At 51.4% G+C, this 25,091-nt stretch overlaps 1 protein-coding gene across 1 annotated transcript in view; it reads left to right on the top strand.

Annotated features, from left to right (window-relative positions):
- FARSB (phenylalanyl-tRNA synthetase subunit beta) overlaps positions 1 to 25,091 on the top strand; it is a 134,596-nt gene that overhangs the window by 26,820 nt on the left and 82,685 nt on the right. The window contains exons 8-10 of the mRNA XM_075340819.1: positions 9,911 to 9,981; positions 10,066 to 10,127; positions 19,238 to 19,289. Of these exons, the coding sequence (XP_075196934.1) occupies positions 9,911 to 9,981; positions 10,066 to 10,127; positions 19,238 to 19,289 (185 nt within the window). The remainder of the gene's footprint in view (positions 1 to 9,910; positions 9,982 to 10,065; positions 10,128 to 19,237; positions 19,290 to 25,091) is intronic.

The raw sequence follows: 25,091 nt of genomic DNA, 5'->3' as shown, positions 1-25,091 counted from the left end.
GGGTTTTTTTTTACTTTTATTTTATTTTACTAGTCCCCCTAGGGGGCTATAGCGATCAGCAATCCGATTGCTCTTATCTATCTGCTGATCACAGCTATACAGCTGTAAACAGCAGATACAGTCACTTCCTGCTTCCCAGGCCTCCGGGCAGGGTGAAAACGAAAGTGAAACCTCCTAGCTGCGGGCGTCATCACATGACCCTGTGCTACCATGGCAACCACCGAAAGTCACGTGATCACTCACGTGACTTCCGGTGGGGGCGGCGGTAAGTGAAAATCTTCACCGCGCGTATATACATTTCACTGCCAGACTTTGGCAGCGAGATGTAAGGGGTTAATGTTACGGGTGGAATGCTATTCCACTCGTAACATGCAGGCACACATGTCAGCTGTTAAAAACAGCTGATATGTGTGCCGATCAACGCCGCCTGCCCGCGGCAGGGGGCAGAGCTTAACGGGACACGCTCCATGATGTCCATGGTCGTGAAGGGGTTAAAAAAAATAATAAATACATTTTTGCAATTTTCACATTGACCACTGGGGCTTTTTTAGATTCTGACCTGTTTCAGGAACCCACACATTAACATTAGCCACAATAAACAGACCCTGACCCTATTTTTTTGTATCAAAGCATCTAATGAGTCTGTGCAAAAATCATAGTGAAGGGAGGGAAGCAGGGTGAGGTGTGATTGGGGGATCCTGTGTTATCTGGTGTCATTCTCATCCTGCCTTTGCTAATAAGGAGACTGCTGGAAACTCTTCCCTGAGGTCATGGAGACTGAGTCTAAAAAAGCTACAGGGACCAAATATGAAAATTGCAAAATTACTAAAAACGTATTGCTTTTTCTTTGTCGCTCCATTGGGAGACCCAGACAATTGGGTGTATAGCTATTGCCTCTGGAGGCCACACAAAGTATTACACTTAAAAGTGTAAGGCCCCTCCCCTTCTGGCTATACACCCCCAGTGGGATCACTGGCTCACCAGTTTTGTGCTTTGTGCGAAGGAGGCAACACATCCACGCATAGCTCCACTTTTTAGTCAGCAGCAGCTGCTGACTATGTCGGATGGAAGAAAAGAGGACACATATAGTGTCCCCAGCATGCTCCCTTCTCACCCCACTGTATGTCGGAGGTGTTTGTAAGGTTGAGGTACCCATTGCGGGTACGGCGGCAGGAGCCCACATGCTGATTCCTTCCCCATCCCTTTTTACAGGGCTCTGGGTGAAGTGGGATTTACCGGTCTCCAGGCACTGAGACCGTGCTCCATCTACAGCCCCTGGAGAAGATGCTGGATGGAGCGGAGTACATCAGGGACATGGCCCTGCTTCCTCAAGGTACTCTGTGTCCCCGTGCATTTGGCGCTCACACCGCAGCATGCTGGGTGTTGTAGTGCGCCGGGGGACATCAGCGCTGCGGCGCCTGTGCCATGGCCTCATTCAGCTTTGCTGAAGCAGGCTCACTTATGGGATTTGGTCGCGCCGGCCGCTGGGACTGCGGCGCGGCTGGCACTTGTAGTGCGCCGGGGACTTCAGCGCGGCCTGCGCTTTTACGGCGGCCGCGCTGATAACTAGAGTCCCCGGCTTTTGCGGCCTGCTTCCGTTCGTTCCCGCCCCCAGACCTGCCAGTCAGGAGAGGGGCGGGACGCTGGCCACTTCCAGGAATCGGTCGCGCCGGCCGCTGGCAGCGGCGCGGCTGGCACTTGTGGTGCGCCGGGGACTTCAGCGCGGCCCGCGCTTTTACGGCGGCCGCGCTGATAACTAGAGTCCCCGGCTTTTGCGGCCTGCTTCCGTTCGTTCCCGCCCCCAGACCTGCCAGTCAGGAGAGGGGCGGGACGCTGGCCACTTCTATGAATCGGTCGCGCCGGCCGCTGGAACTGCGGCGCGGCTGGCACTTGTGGTGCGCCGGGGACTTCAGCGCGGCCCGCGCTTTTACGGCGGCCGCGCTGTTAACTCGAGTCCCCGGCTTCTGGGCCTAGTCTCCCTTCGTTACCGCCCACAGCCCTGACAGTCAGGGTAGGGGCGTGACGCTGCATAGAGCAGAGCTGAGAGCTGGAGTATGTTTTGCATACTCCACCCCTCTCACTGTGTGCACTGTGAATCCGGATTCCCGCACTTTCTCAGGCACGCCCACGGCTTCCTTCTCTACAAGGACGCCGGCAGCCATTAGTGTCAGTTTCTGTACGATACAGAGACAAGTGTGGAAGACCCTGGCATTCTGATAGTCACACAATCGCTGTAACAGGCGTTAAGCAGCACCTGTGGTGCTAACCCCACTAGTGCAGAAGTGCACTTATAGATATGCTTGTACTATATACATTGCACTGTTTGGTCGCACGTTGTATATACCCTCCTGGATTATGCGGAGGAGTTATCAGCATATTCTCTGTGTAAAACAAAGGTGCAGAACCACATGTTTTTCTATACAGCTGGTACAGCATGTACGGCTATACGGCCGGCAGGTACATGGACTCCCATTGTATGCACTAATGGCCAGGGGATGAGGACGGTGTCTGCAGTATTTACTGACAGTTTTTCTGAGACTATGGCTATGATACTAGAAGCCTAGCAGTCCGGACATGTCTCTCACAATATGGGCACTGTTGAATCATTGATCCATGGCCCCCCTCAGTGTGAATAACTAACAGCTCCGGGAATGTCACACGCATCCCAGAGTCACGGCTCTGCACGGACGTCAGTCCCAGACAGCCTAAGTGGGCTCGCTATGAGCGGCCTCGGTTTCATCAGGGTCCTAACAGAAGGACTCGCTGTGTAATGAGGCGGAAGTAGCGGCTCAGGATTCTGATCCTGAAACCGCTCTCAATCTGGATACACCTGATTGTGACGCCATAGTAAATAATCTTATAGCGTCCATCTATAGAATGTGGGTTATTTCTCACAGCTCCTCCAGTGGAGGAGTCAGCTTCACGTATTTTTCTGGACCACTCTGCCTTCAGAGAGGCAGTCCAGGAACACCACGCTTATCCAGATATGCGCTTCTCCAAACGGCTTAGGATACACGTTATCCCTGTCCCCTGACTTGGTCAAGGACTGGACCCAATGTCCCGAGCGGCATCCTCCAATCTCCAGGCTTGTAGCTAGATCCATAGTTGCAGTGGGAGATGGAACTGCAAACTCAAAGATGCCACTGACAGACAGATGGATCTCTGGTCGAAAGCCATCTATGAGGCTGTCGGCGCACCGTTGGCTCCGGCATTGTCTCCCTTGGGGCACTCCAAGCTATTTCAGCTTGTCTTACACAGATTGACACGGTTACACGTACATCTGTGCCGCAGGTGGCATCCTTAACCTCTCAAATGTCTGCATTTGTTTTCTTACGCGATTCAGGTTGTCCTGGACTCTGCGAACCGTGCGGCGGTAGCCTCCGCTACTCCGTGTTTTTAAGCAGAGCCTGGTCTGCTCGTTAAGTGAATGGAAGGCAGATTCTGCTTCCAAAAAAGGTTGCCTAACCAGTTGCCTTTTTCTGCTGACCGACTGTTTGGTGAGCGTTGGATGTAACCATCAAACAGTCCAGGGGTAAGGATTCATCCTTTCCTCAGCCCGGACACAACAAACCCCAACAGAGCAAGAGGCAGTCGGGGTTTTCGGCCTTTTCGAGGCTCGGGCAGGTCCCATTTTTCCTCGTCCAATGTGGACTCAAAAGGATCAGAGGAGCTAAGATTCTTAGCGGGCTCAGTCTCGCCCAAAAAAGCGACAGTCTGAAAACCCGCTTCCAAGGCGGCTTCCTCATGACTTGCGGCCTCGGTCGGTAGCAGGCTCTCCCGCCTTGGCGATATTTAGCTGCCATAGGTCAATGACCATTGAGTGTGAGACATTCTGTCTCACGGGTACAAGATAGAGCTCACTTCTCGTCCTCCAACTCGATTCTTCAGAATTTCTCCACCTCCCGGCCGGGCCGCTGCTCTTCTGCAAACAGGGTGCACTCTATAGGCAGAAAGAGTGATGACCCCCGTTCCTCTTCAGGAACAAGGTCACGGTTTTTACCCCAAATTCTTTGCGGTACCTATAACAACGGGCCGTTCCGTCCCGTTCTGGATCTAAAAATGCTCAGCAAGCTCGTGGACACCAGGCGGTTCCGGATGGAATCCCTCCGCCATGTCATCGCCTCAAGGTCCCAAGGATATTTCCTAGCATCATTAGGCATCAAGGATGCTTATCCACACGTGCCGATTGATCCAGAGCACTAGCGTTTCTACGCTTCGTTATAGGAGACGAACACCCTCTGTTCGTAGCGCTACCTTCCGGCTAGCGACAGTCCAACTGGTCTTCGCCAAGGTCAGGGCAGCAGTAGTCACAGTCCTGCACTCTCAGGGTCACTCTGTGGTCCCGTATTTAGACGATCTACTTGTCAAGGCACTCTCTTAGGAAACATGCCAACACTGCCCGAACGTTGCGCTGGAGACTCTCTAGAGTTTTGGGTGGATCATCAACTTTTTAAAGTCAGATCCGACCCCGACCCTATCGATAACATATCTAGGCATAGAGTTTCTTACTCTCTCAGCGATAGTGAAGCTGCCGCTAGACAAACAGCATTCACTACGGGCTGCAAGCTCTTCTTTAAGAACCAGTCGCACACATTGAGACGCCTCATGCACTTCCTACGTAAGATGGTAGCAATGGAGGCAGTTCCTTTCGCGCAGTTTTACTGCGTCCACTACAATGGGACATTCTCCGCCAATGGGACGAGGAGTCGACGTCCCTCAACAGAGTCGTCGTTCTTTCTCAGGCGGCCAAGGAATCTCTACGGTGGTGGCTTCTTCTCACCTCTTGGTCAAAAAGAAGGTCCTTCCTATCCCCGTCCTGGGCGATAGTTACGACAGACGCGAGTCTATCAGGGTGGGGAGCAGTTTTTCTCCACTACAGCGCTCAGGGTACGTGGACTCAGCAAGAGTCCACTCTTCAGATCAATGTTCTTGAACACAGAGCAGTGTATCTTGCCCTACAATCCTTCCAACAGCGGCTGGAAAGCAAGCATATCCGACTTCAGTCGGACAGCTCCACAGCGGTGGCATACATCAACCACCAAGGAAGAACGCGCAACCGGCAAGCCTTCCAGGAAGTCCGGCAGGTTCTGATGTGGGTGGAAGACACGGCATCCACCATATCCACAATTCACATCCCAAGTGTGGAAACTAGGAAGCTGACTTCCTAAGTCGCTGAGGTGTGGCCGAAAGAGTATGGTCTCCTCACCCGGACGGGTTTCAGGAGATCTGGCGCCGCTGACAGAGGCCGGACGTCGATCTAATGGCGTCACGGCACAACAACAATGTGCCAGCTTCATGGCACGGTTTCACAATCATCGAGCTCTGGCGGCAAACGCCTTAGTTCAGCATTGGTCGCAGTTCCAGCTACCTTAGGTGCCACCTCTGGCATTGTTGCCCAGAGTACTGCGCTAGATCAAGACCGACTGCGGCCGCGCCATCCTCGTCGCTACAAATTGGCCGAGGATGTTGTGGTACTCGGTTCTGTGGTGCCTCACGGTAGGCTAACCGGGGGCACTACCAGACCAATCAGACTGGCTGTCTCAAGGGCCATTCTTCCATTTGAATTCTACGGCCCTCAACCGGATGGTGTGGCATTGAGTCCTGGAACCTAGTGTCGTCAGGATTACCTCAGGACGTGGTTGCCACCATGAGACAGGCTAGCATACCAACGTCCGCCAAGATTGACCACAGGACGTGGAAGATGTTCTTATCTCGGTGCTCGGCGCAGGGTGTTTCTCCCTGGCCGGTTGCATCGTCTATGTTTCCTTCCTTCCTGCAATCTAGGTAGGAAAATGGGTTGTCGCTCAGTTCCCTTTAGGGACAAGTCTCAGCGCTATCTGTATTTTTTCAGAAACGACGACTTCCTCACACGGGAAGTGGCCTTCTAGTAACGGTCTCGTCTCTTAGGAGAGTTTCCGAGCTAGCAACGCTCTCATACAAACTCCCTTCCTGGTCCTTCACCAGGACAGGGTAGTTCTGCGTCCGGTTCCGGAATTTCTCCCTAAGGTGGTATCCCATTTTCATATCAGTCAGGATATCACCTCACCTTCTTTGTGTCCTCGTCCAGTCCATCAATTTCAGAAAGATTTGCATCTGTTGGTTCTGGTGAGAGCACTCAGGTTCTACTTCCCGCATGGCGCTCCTGCGCCACCCGGATGCACTCTTTGTCCTTGTCGCTGGTCGGCGTAAACAGTCGCAAGCTTCCAGATCCACCCTTGCTCGGGGGCTCGAGGAACCAATTCTTGAAACCTACAGTTCTACTGGGCTTCTGGTTCTCTCAAGGCCGAAGGCCCATTCTACCAGAGCCGTGGGTGCATCCTGGGCATTACGGCACCAGGCTACGGCTCAGCAGGTGTCAGGCACCCACCTGGTCGAGTCTACTTACTTTTACCAAGCATTATCAGATGCATACCTACGCTTCGGCAGACGCCAGCCTAGGTAGATAAGTCATTCAGGCGGCGGTTGGCCACCTGTAGGAGAGGGCCGTTTGACGGCCCTATCATGAGGTATTCTTTTACCCACCCAGGGATTGCTTTTGGACATCCCAATTGTCTGGGTCTCCCAATGGAGCGACAAAGAAGAAGGGAATTTTGTTTACTTACCGTAAATTCCTTTTCTTCTAGCTCCAATTGGGAGACCCAGCACCCGCCCTGTTTTCTCGGGGTTTTTCTGTTTTTTCGGGTACACATGTTGTTCATGTGGTATGGTTCAGTTCTCCGATGTTTTCCTCGGATTGAATTGGTCTTTAAACCAGTTATTGGCTTTCCTCCTTCTTGCTTTGGCACTAAAACTGGTGAGCCAGTGATCCCACTGGGGGTGTATAGCCAGAAGGGGAGGGGCCTTACACTTTTAAGTGTAATACTTTGTGTGGCCTCCAGAGGCAATAGCTATACACCCAATTGTCTGGGTCTCCCAATTGGAGCTAGAAGAAAAGGAATTTACGGTAAGTAAACAAAATTCCCTTCTTTTTCCTCAAACAAATTTAACACAGAAGCTTGTTTTAAACAGTAGGTTATTATATATATATAAAAAAAAATAAAATAATAATAATAAATATATATGTATATATATATGTATGTGACATTTCTGGGGAAACGCTATATATATATATAAAGTTTACCCCCGCCCCCCCAAAAAAATGCAGATCCCCCTTCCCAGGAAAATCATACTTACAAGACATCTGGCGTCTGCATGGCTCCCAGGTCCTCCTGCTATCTTCTGCGGGTGCTCCCAGCACGTATGGTCCATGTGGTCCTCCGCTGCTTCTGGCTGACACTCGTACATCAGATCGCATACACACACACACACACACACACACTCACACACTCTCATGAGATTGTACATACAATCGCGCGCACACTCACCACATCCGATGATACCACTTCCAGCCAGCAGGGGACTCTCTGTTCTCTTGTCTCTATGATGTGTTCCACCATTGGGTCCTCCATGTCTTCCATACGTAGGTCCTGGCACTCCACTGCACAGTGTCCCAGGTCCTTACCGTATGTAACCAAGAAGCAATCGATATCGCTTGATGTTGTGAAGTGTGTGTTCGCAATCTGATGTGTGTGTGTGTGTGCGGTCCGCCGCAGGTCCTTAATGCGTTCCACTTCTCCCGGTTGGCGTCTGGTGACTATGATCACGGGATCTTCTGTCTTCAATCTTCTCTCTTTTGAGGGTGTTTGCTTTCTATAACGAAGTGTCCTCCTACTGTATTCTTTAACTTTTTTAGCTGCTTGGACACTTTATTATTGAACAGCGACTAGGGCTTATTTTCGGGGGATATTTTATATTTAAGCCTTCCTGAAAACTCCTGCTAGACCTTATTTTCAGGATGGGTCTAATTTTTGTTGTAGATGAAGGGACTGCGAGGCAGGGAATATAGATATGTGCACAGAACTACTCATGGTTCTGGGTGCACAGGGGACCTGACTGGTTCCCTTAAAGTGGCTTAAAGTGGACCGTACACCTTCGATGGCCGACCACTAAGTGCTTCTTCAGCCAAGTTTTTCTCCCCTGTCTCCAGTATAGAAATGCTTAACTTGATAAGGCTTGAAAAGATGAGCAAGGACCAAATGTGTCTGGCAGTGACTGTCCTAGGGGGACAATGGTCATGCATTGAAATATAATTGTCCCATACACATTACGATGTCCACCAAACCCACCTAAATTGGAAGGTTTGTCTGTCTTCTATCGTATGTGTATAGGCAGCTGTAGAAAAGAAATTGTGCACGTCTTATTTTGGAAAATAAAAATGTATCTCTGCATTTATCTATATAAATATAAATATATTTTTTTTATCTAGATTGTTGGAAAGATGTGTATGTACAGATTTCTTTAATTCTGTATTTATCATGGTGGCTCAGTGGTTAGCACTGCAGCCTTGCAGCGCTGGGATCCTGGGTTCTAGTCCCACAAAGGACACCATCTGCAAGGAGTTTGTATGTGTTCTCCCTGTGTTTACGTAGGTTTCCTCCCAGACTCCAAAGACATCCTGATAGGGAATTTAGATTGTGAACCCCAATGGGGACAGTGTTGCCAATGAATGTAAAGCGCTATGGAATTAATAGCGCTATATAAATGAATAAATATTATTATATTATTATCAGCAATTTAATATACAGTACAGAAGCAAAATGCACAAAATAAGTAATAAGCGAGCACTATCCTGCTCTGTACTCATTACAAGCAGTGGATTGATCGGACGGGCGCGACTCGTGTACCGAGTATAATGGAAGTCAATGGGGAGCTGGAGCATTATTACGGGAACTCAGCTGGATAAATGCTCAAGTCCCCATTGACATCCATTATACTCGGTGCACAAGTCACCCCCATCCGCGTCTGACTGCTCATTACGAGTACTGAGCCCCCGAGCATGGTAGCGTGTTACGGTTTGGGGTTCTCCCGAACCACTCCTGCTCCGTCTTCATCCACTGCTGTGGTTCCGGCTGGTTCTCCTGCGCCACCTGTCCAGGCGTTTGGCTGCTAGGTGTCAGTTGTCCACGATTTTTGTACGTTCTGAGGCTAAGTCACTTTTACCCTACTTTGTATGCCTTTCCTGGCTCTAAGTGCAGGTTTTGCGCTACTGCGCATTCGTGTGACGTCACCAGTGAAGTGGTGGCTTCTGATTGGACGTCATTGGTGGTGTGGCTGTCCCTGAGTGGCTGGTGCTATTGCCATCTGGTTCTTGGCTTGAAACAGGGCTTAGCCTTTAAAGGATCCTGGACAACGCACATGGCTGTGCGTGCGCCATTTCAGCTCTGGTGTTGTTGTCAGAGCAGTGCAGCCACATTGCAGCCAGCGCCATTACTTTCTGGAACCGGTAGGCTTAGGCATCGGTACCCGTCACACCAAGATTCGTGGTGAGGTACAATCTGGGTCAGTCACCCTGGTTCTGCTCCACCGATCCAGCCCTTCAGTGACAGCTCAGTGGTGTTAACTGCGCCTCCTGTCCTGGTGTGTGCCGTACGTGCACGGACAGTCACCTTCTGGATCCTCCTTGTGCAGTTAACAAGCAAGGTCCTTTTTCTGCCGATTGTGCTTATTTTCTCTGAGGCTGTGCCTTCCTGTCGCCTGTCCATCTGTGGCTTTACCATTTGCCCATAGGACCTCGGGAGACGTTAGAGCTTCCCTTATTTTCGGCTCTAACCGTCCTCCCGCGTAACAGTAGTGCTCGCTCATCTCTAGTAATTAGGTATATACTCCAAAAATGCCGGCATAAAGTGGTCAGCGGTGTATACAATCACCACCTTCTCGGTCGGAGGACTACAGTAGTGTACATTGGGCCTATTTTTCTGTATGAACAGCATTAGGACACTTTCACAAGACTAGGTAATCCAATATTATAGCACTTACTGCAATTTTGTAATTATTTTCAGATTTTCTTCATATTTCTATTTTGATTTTTTAGGGGATCACACTAAAATCTCCTTGAATACCCACAATGTATTTATTGAATGCACGGCCACGGATCTCACAAAGGTAATGGAGAGAGTGGAACCCATTGTGTTGTGATGGTCACTTTTGTATTGCCTGAATCACTAGGTAACTTTACTTTTCTTGCAGGCTAAAATAGTCCTGGATATTATTGTTACGATGTTCAGTGAATACTGCAGTGAACCATTCACGTGAGTAAAATGCCCTCAAGCAATAGGGAAATACTGTCTTTAAGGGAATCTGCTGGTAAGATTAGACGACCTCCCTCCCCTCAAGCCGCATATGTGAGCTTGTAGGACTTTGACATCTAAATCAAGACACCTTTATATCGTTTATCTGTTGTTACATACCTGAGAAATCAGCGTTTTAATTCATATGCAAATGAAGTGTTAAGTGCTCTGAGTACTTCCCAAGCCTCTGGTTCCTGATGTTGTTTCCCTACGCTCATCAGCCTCTTTGATATCAGGTACCAGCCAAGTAAATCAGACACTGAGCTATTAATCAAGCTTAAGAGGCCAGTGATTGACAGAGAAAAGAATCTCAGGAGACAAAGACTTTGGAAGTGCCTTGTCACACCCGTTGCACTTAACACCTCTTGTGCATGTGAATTTAAATGCTACTTTCTCAGGAATGCAGCAACAGATAAAGATATAAAAGGTGTCAATGGCTTTAGCGTTCAAAAGGCCTGCATGCCCAAATCAGTGGTTTAATGGTTGGTTTTATTGACCGATTCCTTTTTTAAAGGAACAATTAGACATGTCTTCTAAGCGGGCCATACACATTAGATGAAAATGGGCTGATGAATGAATGTTGATTAATTCTTGCCTTGGCCCCATATATAGTGTAGATTACATAGGGCCGTGGTGTGGTTTGATGCAGCCATACATGTGCAATATCAAACAGCCAACGATCAAACATCCTTACACTAAGATGGGCCGGCTTATAGAACAGTCATTCATCATGTGCCTCTAATGAGCCATAAGCGGGCTTTACACGCTGCGATCTCGCTAGCGAGATCGCAAGCGATTGTACCTTCCCCCGTCGCTTGTGCGTCACGGGCAAATCGCTGCCTGTCGCACACAACCTTGCTTACCCCCGTCACATGGACTTACCTGCCGGTGACGTCACTCTGGCCGGCGAACAGCCTCCTTTCTAAGGGGGGCGGTTTGTGCGGCGTCACAGATACGTCACACGGCAGCCGTCCAATAGAAGCGGAGGGATGGAGATGAGCGGGACGTAACATCCCGCCCACCTCCTTCCTTCCGCATTGGTGGTGGAGGCAGGTAAGGCGATGTTCCTCACTCCTACGGTGTCACACACAGCGATGTGTGCTGCCGCAGGAACGAGGAACAACATCGCTAATTAAAGGAGAACGATTTTTTGTTTTAGGACGACCTCTCCGCGGCAAACTATTTTTGCCTGTTTTGCGATCGTTTTAGGTTGCACATAAGTGTCACACACTACGATATCGTTAATGACGCCGGATGTGCGTCACAAACAACGTGACCCCGACGATAAATCATTAACGATATCGTAGCGTGTAAAGCCCGCTATACACCGTCCAACTGTTGTGATCATCAGACAATAGAATCCAACATGCCTGCCAGGGTTTTGAACAATTTCTAAAGTTCTCAAATCAAAACGGATGACGGTTCATTTAAGCAATCCAGTCAACATCAGCCATTTACATCAACTCTGATCTAATGTGTATGGGTAGCTTTAAAGGTACATTGTCGGTGATGAAGAAGAGACTGTTTTATGTGGCAGTAAGTGCCATTGGACATGCCAATGGGAGCCATGCCAAGCTTTCTGGATAATAACCACAGCATTCCCAGTGCCATAAATAAACAGATATTTGGAACTAGAAGGTGGCCCGATTCTACGCATCGGGTATTCTAGAATTTACGTATTGTGTAGTTCATGTATGATTTTTGTTATATAAATATATATATATATATATATATATATATATATATATATATATATATATATATATATATATATATATATATATATATATATATATATATATATATATATATATATATATATATATATATATATATATATATATATATATATATATAAATATGTAATATATATATATATTATATATAAATATATAATATATATATATATATATATATATATATATAATATATATAGATGTTGTTGTGTGTACTTACCAAGTGTTTGTGTAGGGCGCTGTACATGTTCTGGGGGTTGTCTGGGTGTGGCGGGGGGTTAGAGCGGTGTTGTATGTGTGTTGCGTGTGTTGCGTTGTTTGTGGAGCGCTGTGTGTCTGTAGCGTGTTTGGGTGTTGTGTGTGTGCAGCGTTGTCTGTGTGTGTGGGTGTCTGTGTAGGGAAGTTGTTTGTGGTTCCCAGTGTGTGTGTGTGTGTGTGTGTGTGTGTGTGTGCGCGTGTGTATGTTCCGCCGCTGCAGGACCTTGATGCGCTGGTAACTATGCTACCATGGTTACCAGCGTATCCCGTCCCCCGCTCGAACGGGAGCCCACACCAGCATACGGCGGCAACCCCAGCAATGCTAGGGTATGTGTTGGCTGGGTTGGCAGCGTACGCTGATGTGGGCTCCCGGGGGTACAGTCCTCACCTGGGAGTCGTGGCTCCGTGTCGGTCGGTTCGGGGAATGCGTGCGGGACCAGAGCGAGCGTGCATTGCGTGAGGGGGGCGGGGCGTGGGCGAGTTGCCAATGCCTGCAGGGTGCCGGGGCGAGAGGCCAATCCGTGTGGGGGGCGGAGCCTAGGCGAGCGGCCGGCCAATCCGTGTGGGGGCGGAGCCTGGGCGAGCAGCCAATCCCTGCGGGGGGGCGGGGCCATTGCGAGCCCAGCGGCCAATCAGCTTTGTGTCACCGTAAGGACACAATTTTGGAGCAAGACAGGCAGACAGACAGAATAAGGCAATTATATATATAGATAATCATTTTGATTCCAATCAGACATCATGTAACCCGGCTTCCAGAGACATTACACTGCCCATCTTTTGTCATTATCTTATAACACAAGTAGTTTGTATGTTCTCCCCGTCTCTTTGTGGGTTTCCTCTGTGTTCTCCGGTTTCCTCACACACCCCAGACAGTGATAGGGAATTTAGATTGTGAGCTCCAATGGGGACAGTGTTGCAAATGTCTGTAAAGTGCTATGGAATTAATAGCGTTATAGAAGGGAATAAATATTTTCTTTATCGTTCCTTTGGGAGACCCAGACCATGGGTGTTTAGCTTCTGCCTCCGGAGGACACACAAAGTACTACACTTAAAAGTGTAGCTCCTCCCTCTGAGTTTATACACCCCTTGGTGAGCAGACCCAGTTTATCGCTTTGTGTTCAGGAGGCATACATCCACACATGCATTCTCATATGATTTTTTCCTTTTGGAATGAGTTTGAAGAACTGCGGGTCCACGTCTGGACCCCCGGCATGTCCCTTCTCACCCCACTGTGTCGGCGGTGTTGTAAGGTTGATTTCCTAGGCTGGAGCCTTACATGCCGTGCTCCTTCACCATCCCTCCTGGGCTCTGGCTTGAAGTGGGAGCCAGCACGGTCTCCATGCCTGGCAGGAGACTGGTCTCCATCCGCAGCCCTTCAGGACCCTGCTGGACCGGAGCACTCATCCCCAGGGACCTGGCCCTGCGTCTCAGCAGCTAAGTACCTGAGGCGTTTATATTTGGGGGTCCCTGTGCTTTATTGTTTGGGGAGAGTGTGCTTGCTGTATTTACTGACATTTCCGGCGGGTTCTCTAGCTGTCGCCCGAGAACCGCGCCGATGGTGCCTGCGCCGATGGTGCCTGCGCGTCGGCCTCGCCGCTCAAATTTAGGCCCCGGCTTTGCCGGAGGCCTAGTTTCGTTTCACTGCCCTCGCATGTCACTCATGCAGAGGGACAGCTGCGGCCGTTCTGCACAAGGGAGGGACACTCCCCACTGCTGTGTGTGTCTCCTCCCCTGTAGTTCTCTATGGCCCTCCAGATCCCGCTCTTCATGCAAGTCCCGCCCCCTCTCTTCGCTCCGGCGGCCATTTTCTCAGAGTTCACTCAGCGCTGGTCTGCGTTCTGCATCCCTGCTGAGGTGCTGTGTTTGGGGGTCCGGGCTTCGGGATCTGGAGGGCACACAACACCGCTCTGCACAGCACAGCGGTCTGGTAAGCCACAACCGGCTCTGGTTGTGGACCTCTGTATATACTCTCTGGGGTTCATTCTCTGGCAGAGCCCCCACTCCAGCAGCATGTCTCACACGAGGAGCAAGGCTCCAAAGCTTTACTCTGTATGCGCTGCATGTAAGCTCCTGCTGCCTGAACCGAGCACCTATCCACATTGTGATGCCTGCTCTACCTTGGCGGTGCCACAGCCTGGAGTCTCTCCCCCAGTGGTCTCTCAGGCTGCTCTTGCTCCTGTGGCTGAGCCCCCGGCTTGGGTAGAATCCTTTTCTAGGTCTATCTCCCAGTCTTTTGCTGAGTCCATGGGACTTCTGTCCAGGACTTTGCTGAATATGCATCAGCCCCCCTCACAGGGTGCCTCTGCTGCTAGGGCTCTCTCAGGACCGGAGCTCACAGAGGATTCATCATCAGGTCCCAGACCCCGTCCTCCTAAGAAGAGACGTAGGGTCACCTCTCCCTCCTCCTCCCGCGGCTCTGATTCAAGAGCGGACTCGCAGGATGAGGAGGATGCCTTTACAGGGGGCTCGGAGGCTAACTCCATGTACCCCATTGATCTGTCCGAAAGTGACTCAGATGTTAGTGACTTGATCGCTTCCATTAACTCTGTACTGGATCTCAATCCGCCAGTATCAGAGGAGCAACCCTCTCTGGCAGAAAAGCACCAGTTTACCTCGCCTAAGAGGGCAAAGAGTGTGTTCTTTAACCACTCCAGTTTTCAGGCCGCTGTGTCCAAGCCCAGGGCCTGTCCTGACAAACGCTTCCCAAAGTGTGGTTCTGATGACCGTTTTCCCTTTCCACCTGAGGTGGTCAAGGAGTGGGCTCAGTCCCCAAAGGTAGACCCCCCCGGTGTCTAGGCTCTCAGCCCGGACCGTTGTGTCGGTGGCTGACGGCACCTCTCTTAAGGATTCCACTGACCGCCAGATTGACCTTCTGGCCAAATCCGTATATGAAGCGGCGGGGGCCTCGTTTTCCCCGACTTTTGCAGCAGTATGGGCTCTCAAAGCCATCTCTGCTTCTCTAGAGGAGATGCATTCCCTCACCAGGAAATCTATGCCCGAAATGGTTACCTTGACTTCCCAAGCTTCAGCTTTTTCATCCTATGCCATGTCTGCCATGCTGGAGGCTTCTCACCGCACTGCGGTGGCTTCGGCTAATTCCCTCGCTATCCGCAGGATCTTGTGGCTTCGAGAGTTCAAGGCAGATGCTTCTTCAAAGAAGTACCTTGCTGGGCTCCCTTTTGCTGGGTCCCGGCTGTTCGGAGAACAGCTGGATGAAATTATTAAGGAAGCTACTGGCGGGAAGAGTACTTCCATGCCACAAACCAAAGCCAGGAAACCTGCCCAGGGTAGGAATCAGTCGAGGTTTCGCTCCTTTCGTTCCTCCAACTGGTCGTCCTCTAAGCCCTCGGCCTCGTCCACTAACTCAGCAAAGGACCAGAAATCCAACTGGCGCCCAAAAGCGCGTCCGCAGAAGACCGCAGGAGGTGCTGCCACTAAGGTAGCCTCCTCGTGACTATCTGCCCGCTCCAGCAACGTCCTTAGTCGGTGGCAGGCTCTCCCACTTTGGCGACGCTTGGTTTCAACACGTCTCTGATCAGTGGGTGAGAGATATCATCTCCCACGGCTACAGGATAGAATTCTCTTCCAGACCGCCAAACAGATTTTTTTCTCTCAACCCCCCCCCCTGCTCCAAGGCCGCCGCCTTCTCTCAGGCCGTGGCATCCTTGCAGGCCAACGGAGTAATTGTACCGGTTCCCGCCCGGGAACGGTTCAGAGGTTTCTACTCAAATCTCTTCCTAGTCCCCAAAAAGGATGGTTCCTTCTCGGGTATTCACCAAGATCATGGCAGCAGTGATTGCGGTTCTGCACCTACAGGGGTTGGCAGTGATTCCTTACCTGGACGACCTTCTAGTCAAGGCTTCATCCAGCGCAGACTGTCAGCGGAGTGTCTCGCTGACTCTCGCCACTCTAGCCCAATTCGGGTGGCTGGTCAATCTGCCCAAATCCACTCTGACTCCTACCTAGAGTCTCACATACCTAGGGATGCAGTTCGAGACTTTGTCGGCACTTGTGAAGTTGCCCTTAGTCAAACAGCAGTCCCTCCAACTGGCGGTGCGCTCTCTGCTGAGGCCCCACCGTTATACCCTCAGGCGTCTGATGCAGGTGCTGGGTCAAATGGTGGCGTCAATGGAAGCTGTCCCCTTTGCCCAGTTCCATCTGCACCCCCTGCAGCTGAACATTCTCCGCTGTTGGGACAAGCGGCCTTCCTCCTTACACAGGTTAGTGGCTCTGTTGCCACTGACCACGAGCTCTCTTCAGTGGTGGTTTCGGCCCCTCTCTCTGTCTCAGGGGCGCTCCTTCCTGGCCCCGTCCTGGGTGATCCTCACCACGGATGCCAGTCTATCCGGCTGGGGAGCGGTATGTCTCCACCACAGAGCGCAGGGCACTTGGACTCCGTCCGAGTCAGCCCTTTCAATCAATGTGCTGGAGACCAGAGCCGTGCTTCTAGCTCTCCTAGCTTTTCACCACCTGTTGGCGGGCAGGCACATTCGAGTCCAGTCAGACAACGCGACAGTGGTTGCCTACATCAATCACCAAGGCGGGACACGCAGCCGCCTGGCAATGTTGGAGGTACAACGCATCCTTCAATGGGTGGAGGACTCCAAGTCCACCATATCCGCAGTCAACATCCCAGGCGTGGAAAACTGGGAGGCAGATTATCTCAGCCATCAAACCGTGGACGGTGGCGAGTGGTCCCTGCACCCGGCAGTGTTTCAGTCAATCTGCCGCAAATGGGGCACTCCGGACGTGGACCTAATGGCATCCCGTCACAACAACAAAGTTCCTGTTTACGTGGCTCGCTCCCACGATCCTCAGGCATTCGCCGCGGACGCTCTGGTTCAAGACTTTTCCCAGTTTCGTCTGTCCTACGTGTTTCCCCCTCTAGCTCTCTTGCCCAGAGTCCTGCGCAAGATCAGAATGGAGGGCCGTCGAGTCATCCTCGTTGCACCGGACTGGCCCAGGCGAGCTTGGTATCCAGACCTGCTCCATCTGTCCGTAGAGATGCCGTGGCATCCCCCTTGACCGTCCAGACCTACTCTCGCAAGGTCCGTTTTTCCGCCCGAATTCTGCGGCTCTCAAATTGACGGCGTGGCTCTTGAGTCCTGGATTTTGACGGCTTCTGGTATTCCTCCTGAAGTCATCTCCACTATGACTCAGGCCCGTAAGTCTTCCTCCGCTAAGATCTATCACAGGACTTGGAGAATTTTCCTGTCCTGGTGTCGCTCTACCGACCATCCTCCTTGGCCTTTCTCCTTGCCGACCCTTCTGTCTTTTCTACAGTCCGGTCTGCAGCTGGGACTGTCCCTCAACTCTCTCAAGGGACAAGTCTCAGCTCTGTCTGTTCTGTTCCAGCGGCGTCTCGCTCGGCTGGCTCAGGTCCGCACCTTCATGCAGGGCGCGTCTCACATCATTCCACCTTACCGGCGGCCCTTTTATCCCTGGGACCTTAATTTGGTTCTCACGGTTTTGCAGAAACCCCCCTTTGAGCCTCTGAGGGAAGTTTCCTTGTATCGTCTTTCACAGATAGTGGCCTTTCTGGTGGCCATAACTTCCCTCAGGAGAGTCTCTGATTTGGCTGCGCTCTCTTCGGAGTCACCTTTTTTGGTTTTTCATCAAGACAAGGTGGTTCTCCGTCCGACTCCGGACTTTCTTCCTAAGGGGGTCTCTCCTTTCCACCTTAACCAGGACATTACCCTACCTTCCTTTTGTCCGGCTCCTGTTCATCACTTTGAAAAAGCGCTGCATAGTCTGGATCTGGTGCGTGCTCTCCGGATCTATGTGTCTCGCACCGCTGCACTTAGGCGGTGCACTTCTCTTTTTGTGCTAACCACAGGTCGGCGCAAGGGCCTCTCTGCTTCTAAGCCGACCTTAGCCCGTTGGATTAGATCGACCATTTCGGACGCCTACCAGAGTACTCAGGTGCCTCCCCCGCCGGGGATCAAGGCACATTCGACCAGAGCTGTCGGTGCCTCTTGGGCTTTTAGGCACCAGGCTACGGCTCAACAAGTCTGTCAGACTGCCACTTGGACTAGCCTGCATACCTTTTCGAAGCACTACCAAGTGCATGCTCATGCTTCGGCAGATGCGAGTTTGGGCAGACGCATCCTTCAGGCGGCTGTCGCCCACTTGTGAAGTTAGGCTCCGCCTACTTCTTAGTTTTTTCTGTTTATTCCCACCCAGGGACTGCTTTGGAACGTCCCATGGTCTGGGTCTCCCAAAGGAACGATAAAGAAAAAGAGAATTTTGTTTACTTACCGTAAATTCTTTTTCTTATAGTTCCGTATTGGGAGACCCAGCTCCCTCCCTGTTGCCTGTTGGCAATTTTTTCTTGTTCCGCGTGTTCTCACCGGCTGTTGTCGTGGACAGAGTCTCCGGTTGTTCCGGCTCTTGCTCTGTTCTACTTGTGGGTGGCTATTCTCCTTCAACTTTTGCACTAAACTGGCTGGGTCTGCTCACCAGGGGGTGTATAAGCTCAGAGGGAGGAGCTACACTTTTAAGTGTAGTACTTTGTGTGTCCTCCGGAGGCAGAAGCTAAACACCCATGGTCTGGGTCTCCCAATACGGAACTATAAGAAAAAGAATTTACGGTAAGTAAACAAGATTCTCTTTATTATAACACAGAATGGTAAAGTGCAATAAACTCGCAGATCTCATGGGTGTCCGCTCTGCCAGCAATCCTCTTGTACAGATTGTCTTCTTTTCTAAAGCCCCCGTCACATTTAGAGACTTACCAGCGATCCCGAAAACGATGCGACCTGATAGGGATCGCTGGTAAGTCGCTGGGAGGTCGCAGGTGAGGTGTCACACAGTCAGACCTTACCAACGACGCAGTAACGATACAGGTCGCAGTAGCGACCTGTATAACGATCTCAGCAGTCACTGTGACCCTGTCACACAGTGTCAAACATAGCGATGCGTCCTGCCCAGCAGGACATTGCCTTTGAAGAAAATGGTCAGGACATTCAGCAACAACCTGCGATTTCACAGCAGGGGCAAGGTTGTTGCTGGATGTCACACACAGCGACATTGCTGTTGCGTCACAAAAAACGTGAGTTTTGTTTTTTCTCTTTCCAGTGTGGAGGCAGCGGAGGTTATTTACCCAGATGGAAAAAGTTACTTCTATCCAGTAAGATATTATTATTTTATTTATTATCAAAAACCCCTTGTCATATTTGTAAACATTGATAGTACTCAAACAAAAAGTCGGTGCAAAGTTGTACTTGTGATGAAGCATTTTTTTTATGTTGGGGCTTCACTTAGGCTGCTTTCACACCTCCGGTTTCTGCAATGCGGCACAATCCGGCACTTTGCAGGAAAATCGCAACCGTTTTTTTTTTTTGCTGCCAGTTGCGTTTTTTCTGCATAGACTTTAATTAGTGCCGTATTGTGCCGCATGGGCTTGCGTTCGGTCCGGTTTTTGCAGCATGCGGCAGATTTAGCCGATGCGGCGGCCGGATGGAACGTTGCCTGGCACGTTTTTTCGTGCGGCAAAAAAACCCGCATCGCGCCGCATTCGGCCGATGCGGCGCATTTTTCAATGCATGCCTATGGCGGCCGGATGCGGCAATAACCGCATCCGCCCGCCGCATGCGGTTTTTGCCACTGCGCATGCTCAGTAGCATGCCGCAAGCGGCAAAAACCGGACTTGGCCGCAAAGGAAAAACTTATGCAAAAGATGCGGTGTGTTCACCGCATCCGTTGCATAGCTTGCACAGCCGGATTGAGCCGCAGAGCTCAAGCCGGATGTGTGAAAGCAGCCTTAGTTACTTACTTGGACCTAATGGATCAACAATTTATTGTTCTGACTTGAGGTATTCTCATACTTGTTAATGGCTTATTCTAGTGATAGCATGAATATTCTGTACATGGGACCAAGCTAGTGAAATAACAAACTATGTAATATAGTTTTCTTACAGATTCCAAAACCTCTAAAGTTAGTTTGAGTTTTTTTTTTTTTTTTTTTTTAAATTTTCAATTTTAGGACCTTTTATAAAGAATGTTCACAAACCCTGATCATCCTACAAGTAGAAGACAGTAACATGATAGGTTAAAGAGAATCTGTCACCGGGTTTTTGCTCCCCCATCTGAGAGCAGCATAATGTAGAGACAGAGACCCTGATTCCAGCGATGTGTCACTTACTGAGCCGTTTGCTGTCATTTTGATAAAATCAATGTTTTCTCAGCTGCAGATCTAGCAGTGATACAGAGCTCATGAATATGCTGGACTACCTGACAGCACAATAAGTAGTCCTCTAACGATTAAACTGTGATTTCTTTGTCGCTCTATTGGGAGACCCAGACAATTGGGTGTATAGGCTATGCCTCCGGAGGCCGCACAAAGTATTACACTTAAGTGTTAAGCCCCTCCCCTTCTGCCTATACACCCCCCGTGCTCCCACGGGCTCCTCAGTTTTTTGCTTTGTGCGAAGGAGGTCAGACACGCACGCACAGCTCCATAGATGGGTCAGCAGCAGCTGCTGACCATGTCGGATGGAAGAAAAGTGGGCCCATATAGGGCCCCCAGCATGCTCCCTTCTCACCCCACTCTTGTCGGCGGTGTTGTTAAGGTTGAGGTATCCATTGCGGGTACGGAGGCTGGAGCCCACATGCTGCTTTCCTTCCCCATCCCCCTCAGGGCTCTGGTGAAGTGGGATCTTACCGGTCTCCAGGCACTGAGACCGTGCTCCATCCACAGCTCCTAAGACTCTGCTGGATAGGAGCCGAGTATCGTTCAGGGACATGGCCCTGCTACTTGAAGGTACTCTGTGTCCCTGTGGGGACCGCGCACAGCAACACTCCAGCATTGCTGGGTGTGCTAGTGCACCGGGGACCGCGGCGCTGACCGGGTTAATGTGCCATTACACACTCAGCGTCGCTGAGTGTGTTTATGTAGGGGGACTACCGTACTACCGCCGCCACCATGTTTTTAACACTGAGGCGCGGCTGGGACTTGTAGTGCGCCGGGGACTTCCGCGCGGCCGCGCTTTTATGGCAGCCGCGCTCATTACTTGAGTCCCCGGCTTGTACGGCCTAGTGTTTCCTCCTCCCGCCCACAGCCCTGACAGGCAGGGGAAGGGCGGGACGCTTTACAGACGAGCTGCAGTGAGGGCTGGAGCATGCTTTGCATACTCCACTCCCCTCACTGCACTGTGAGGCACCATTTCCCGCACTTTCTAAGGGTCACGCCCACGGCTTCCTCCTCTCTCAGGACGCCGGCAGCCGTGCCATTACACACTCAGCATCGCTGAGTGTGTTTATGTAGGGAGACTACCGCGCTGGCCGCCGCCGCCATGTTTTGACACTGAGGCGCGGCTGGGACTTGTAGTGCGCCGGGGACTTCCGCGCGGCCGCGCTTTTACGGCGGCCGCGTTTATTACTCGAGTCCCCGGCTTTTGCGGCCTAGTCTTTCTTCCTCCCGCCCACAGCCCTGACAAGCAGGGGAAGGGCGGGACGCTGCACAGGATGAGCAGCATTGAGGGCTGGAGCATGCTTTGCATACTCCACCCCCCTCACTGTCCTCTCCTCAGAAGCCGGCAGCCATTCCTGTCAGCTCCTTGAATGCTGCAGAGGGGGACAAATTCTGACAGACCCAGGCAGGGACCCTGGTGGCCTCACAACCGCTTTATGCGGGGGGTATGCAGCATCTGTGGTGCTAGCCACATTTGTGCAGGAGTGTAATTTTAAATCATATGTTTATAAGATATGCTTTACACTGTATGGTGCACAGTTGATTCTGTATATATATTGTGTTGCTCAGGGAAGTCAACAGCATGGCGCCCATAAAAGGCAGGAGCGCCAAACCACAGGCTTACTATGCTGCCTGCGCCGCATGTACGACCCCTCTGCCGGCAGGATCCACTGAGCAATCCAGACCGGTATCTCAGCACAGGGGCACTGTTGAATCATTGCTCCCTGGCCCACCTCAGTTGGACCAGAGGTCTCCCCGGGGTGTCTCATAGATCCCAGAGTGAGGTCTCTGATACAGACCCCATCCCCTGACCGTCTAAGCGAGCTCGCTGGGAAATTCCCTCGACATCTTCATATTGGTCAGGGTCTCAGCGGGGGGAATCCCTGGATGATGAAGCGGAGACAGCTGATCAGGATTCTGATCCTGAGGCCGCTCTCAATCTTGATACGCCTGACGGGGACGCCATAGTGAACGATCTTATAGCGTCTATCAATCAAAGATGCCACTCACAGGCAGATGGAGCTCTGGTTGAAATCCATCTATGAAGCTATCAGCGCTTCTTTTACACCAGCATTTGCAGCCGTATGGGTGCTACAAGCTATCTCAGCAGGTCAAGCGCAAATTGACGCAGCCACACAGACGTCGGCATTTGCGTCTTACGCTATTAATGCTGTCCTGGACTCTGCGAGCCGTATGGCGGTTGCTTCCGCCAATTCGGTGGTACTCTGCAGGGCCTTGTGGCTACGGAACTGGAAGGCAGATTCTGCTTCCAAAAAAGCGTTTAACCAGTTTGCCAATTTCTGGCGACCTACTGTTTGGCGAACGTTTGGATGAAATCATCAAACAATACAAGGGAAAGGATACATCTTTACCCCAGCCCAAACCGAACATACCCCAACAGAGGATGGGGCAGTCGAGGTTTCGGTTCTTTCGGGGCGCGGGCAGGTCCCAATTCTCCTCGTCCAAAAGGCCTCTGAATAGATCAAGGGCTCTCCGATTCATGGCGGTCTAAGTCAAAAAGACCACCGGAGGTGCCGCTACCAAAGCGGCTTCTTGATGGCTTTCGGTCTCCTCAATCCGCAGCCTCGGTTGGTGGCAGGCTTTCCCGCCTTTGCGACTCCTGGCTGCCAAGGGTGAAAGACCGTTGGGCGAGAGACATTCTGTCTCACGGTTACAAGTTAGAGTTCGCCTCTCGTCCCCCGACTCGATTCTTCAGGTTATCCCCGCCTCCCGAGCGAGCCGAGGCTCTTCTGCAGGCGCTGGGCACCCTGAGGGCAGAAGGAGTGGTGGTCCCTGTTCCTCTTCAGCAACAGGGTCACGGGTTTTTCTCCAACCTGTTTGTGGTTACAAAGAAGGACGGGTCTTTCCGTCCTGTCCTGGACCCGTAACTGCTCAACAAACACGTATAGACCAGACGGTTCCGGATGGAAACCCTCCGCTCCGTCATCGACTCAATGTCCCCAGAAGATTTCCTTGCATCGATCGATATCAAAGATGCTTTTCTCCACGTACCGGTGGCTCCAGAGCACCAACGCTTCTTGCGCTTCACCATAGGAGACGAACACCTGCAGTTCGTGGCACTGCAGTTCGGCCTGGCTACAGCCCCACGGGTTTTCACCAAGGTCAGGGCTACAGTAGTTGCGGTCCTCCACTCTCAGGGTCACTCGGTGATCCCTTACTTGGACGATCTGCTGATCAAGGCACCCTCTCAAGAGGCATGCCAACACAGCCCCGACGCTTCTCTGGGGGCTCTCCAGAGTTTCGGGTGGATCATCAATTTTCCAAAGTCAAATCTGACACCAGCCCAATCGCTGACATATCTTGGCATGGAGTTTCATACCCTATCGGCGATAGTGAAGCTTCCGCTGATCAACAAGCGTTCACTACAGAAAGGGGTGCAATCTCTCCTTCAAGGTCAAGCACACCCCTTGAAGGGCCTCATGCACTTCCTGGGGAAGATGGTGGCAGCAATGGAGGCAGTTCCTTTCGCGCAGTTTCACCTGCGTCCTCTTCATTGGGACATCCTACGCAAATAGGACAGGAAACCGACGTCCCTCGACAGGAACGTCTCCCTCTCTCAGGCAACCAAAGCTTCCCTTAGGGGGTGGCTTTCTTCCCACTTCATTATCGCATGGGAAATCCTTCCTACCCCCATCCTGGGAGGTGGTCACGACGGACGCGAGTCTGTCAGGGTGGGGAGCAGTCTTTCTCCACCACAGGGCTCAGGGTACGTGGACTCAGCAAGAGTCCTCGCTTCAGATCAATGTTCTGAAGATCAGGGCAGTGTATCTTGCCCTAAAAAGTGTTCCAGCAGCGGCTGGAAGGCAAGCAGATCCGAATTCAGTCGGACAACTCCACAGTGGTGGCTTACATCAACCACCAAGGCGGAACACGCAGTCGGCAAGCCTTCCACGAAGTCCGGCGGATTTTGATGTGGGTGGAAGCCACGGCCTCCACCATCTCCGCAGTTCACATCCCGGGCGTCGAAAACTGGGAAGCAGACTTTCTCAGTCGCCAGGGCATGGACGCAGGGGAATGGTCTCTTCACCCGGGCGTGTTTCAGGAGATCTGTTGCCGCTGAGGGAGGCCGGACGTCGACCTAATGGCGTCCCGGCACAACAACAAGGTCATGGCATTCATGGCACGCTCTCACGATCACAGAGCTATGGCGGCAGACGCCTTAGTTCGGAATTGGTCGCAGTTTCAACTCCCTTATGTGTTTCTTCCGCTGGCACTGTTGCCCAGAGTGTTACGCACGATCAGGGCCGACTGCCGCCGCGCCATCCTCGTCGCTCCAGACTGGCCGAGGAGGTCGTGGTACCCGGATCTGTGGCATCTCACGGTAGGCCAAACGTGGGCACTACCAGTCCGTCCAGACTTGCTGTCTCAAGGGCTGTTTTTCCATTTGAATTCTGCGGCCCTCAACCTGACACTGTGGCCATTGAGTCCTAGATCTAGCGTCTTCAGGATTATCTCAAGAGGTCATTGCCACTATGAGACAGGTTAGGAAACCAACGTCCGCCAAGATCTACCACAGGACGTGGAAAAATTTCCTGTCGTGGTGCTCTGCTCGGGGTTTTTCTCCCTGGCCTTTTGCCTTGCCCATTTTTCTGTCCTTCCTTCAATCTGGACTGGAAAAGGGTTTGTCGCTCGGCTCCCTTAAGGGACAAGTCTCAGCGCTCTCGGTGTTTTTCCAGTAGCGCCTAGCCAGACTTCCACAGGTATGCACGTTCCTGCAGG

The sequence above is a fragment of the Anomaloglossus baeobatrachus genome, chromosome 3, assembly GCF_048569485.1.
Source record: "Anomaloglossus baeobatrachus isolate aAnoBae1 chromosome 3, aAnoBae1.hap1, whole genome shotgun sequence".
Classification (NCBI taxonomy): domain Eukaryota; kingdom Metazoa; phylum Chordata; class Amphibia; order Anura; family Aromobatidae; genus Anomaloglossus; species Anomaloglossus baeobatrachus.
The sequence above is the reverse complement of the archived record's forward strand: the minus strand, read 5'-3'. Positions and strand labels throughout refer to the sequence as shown.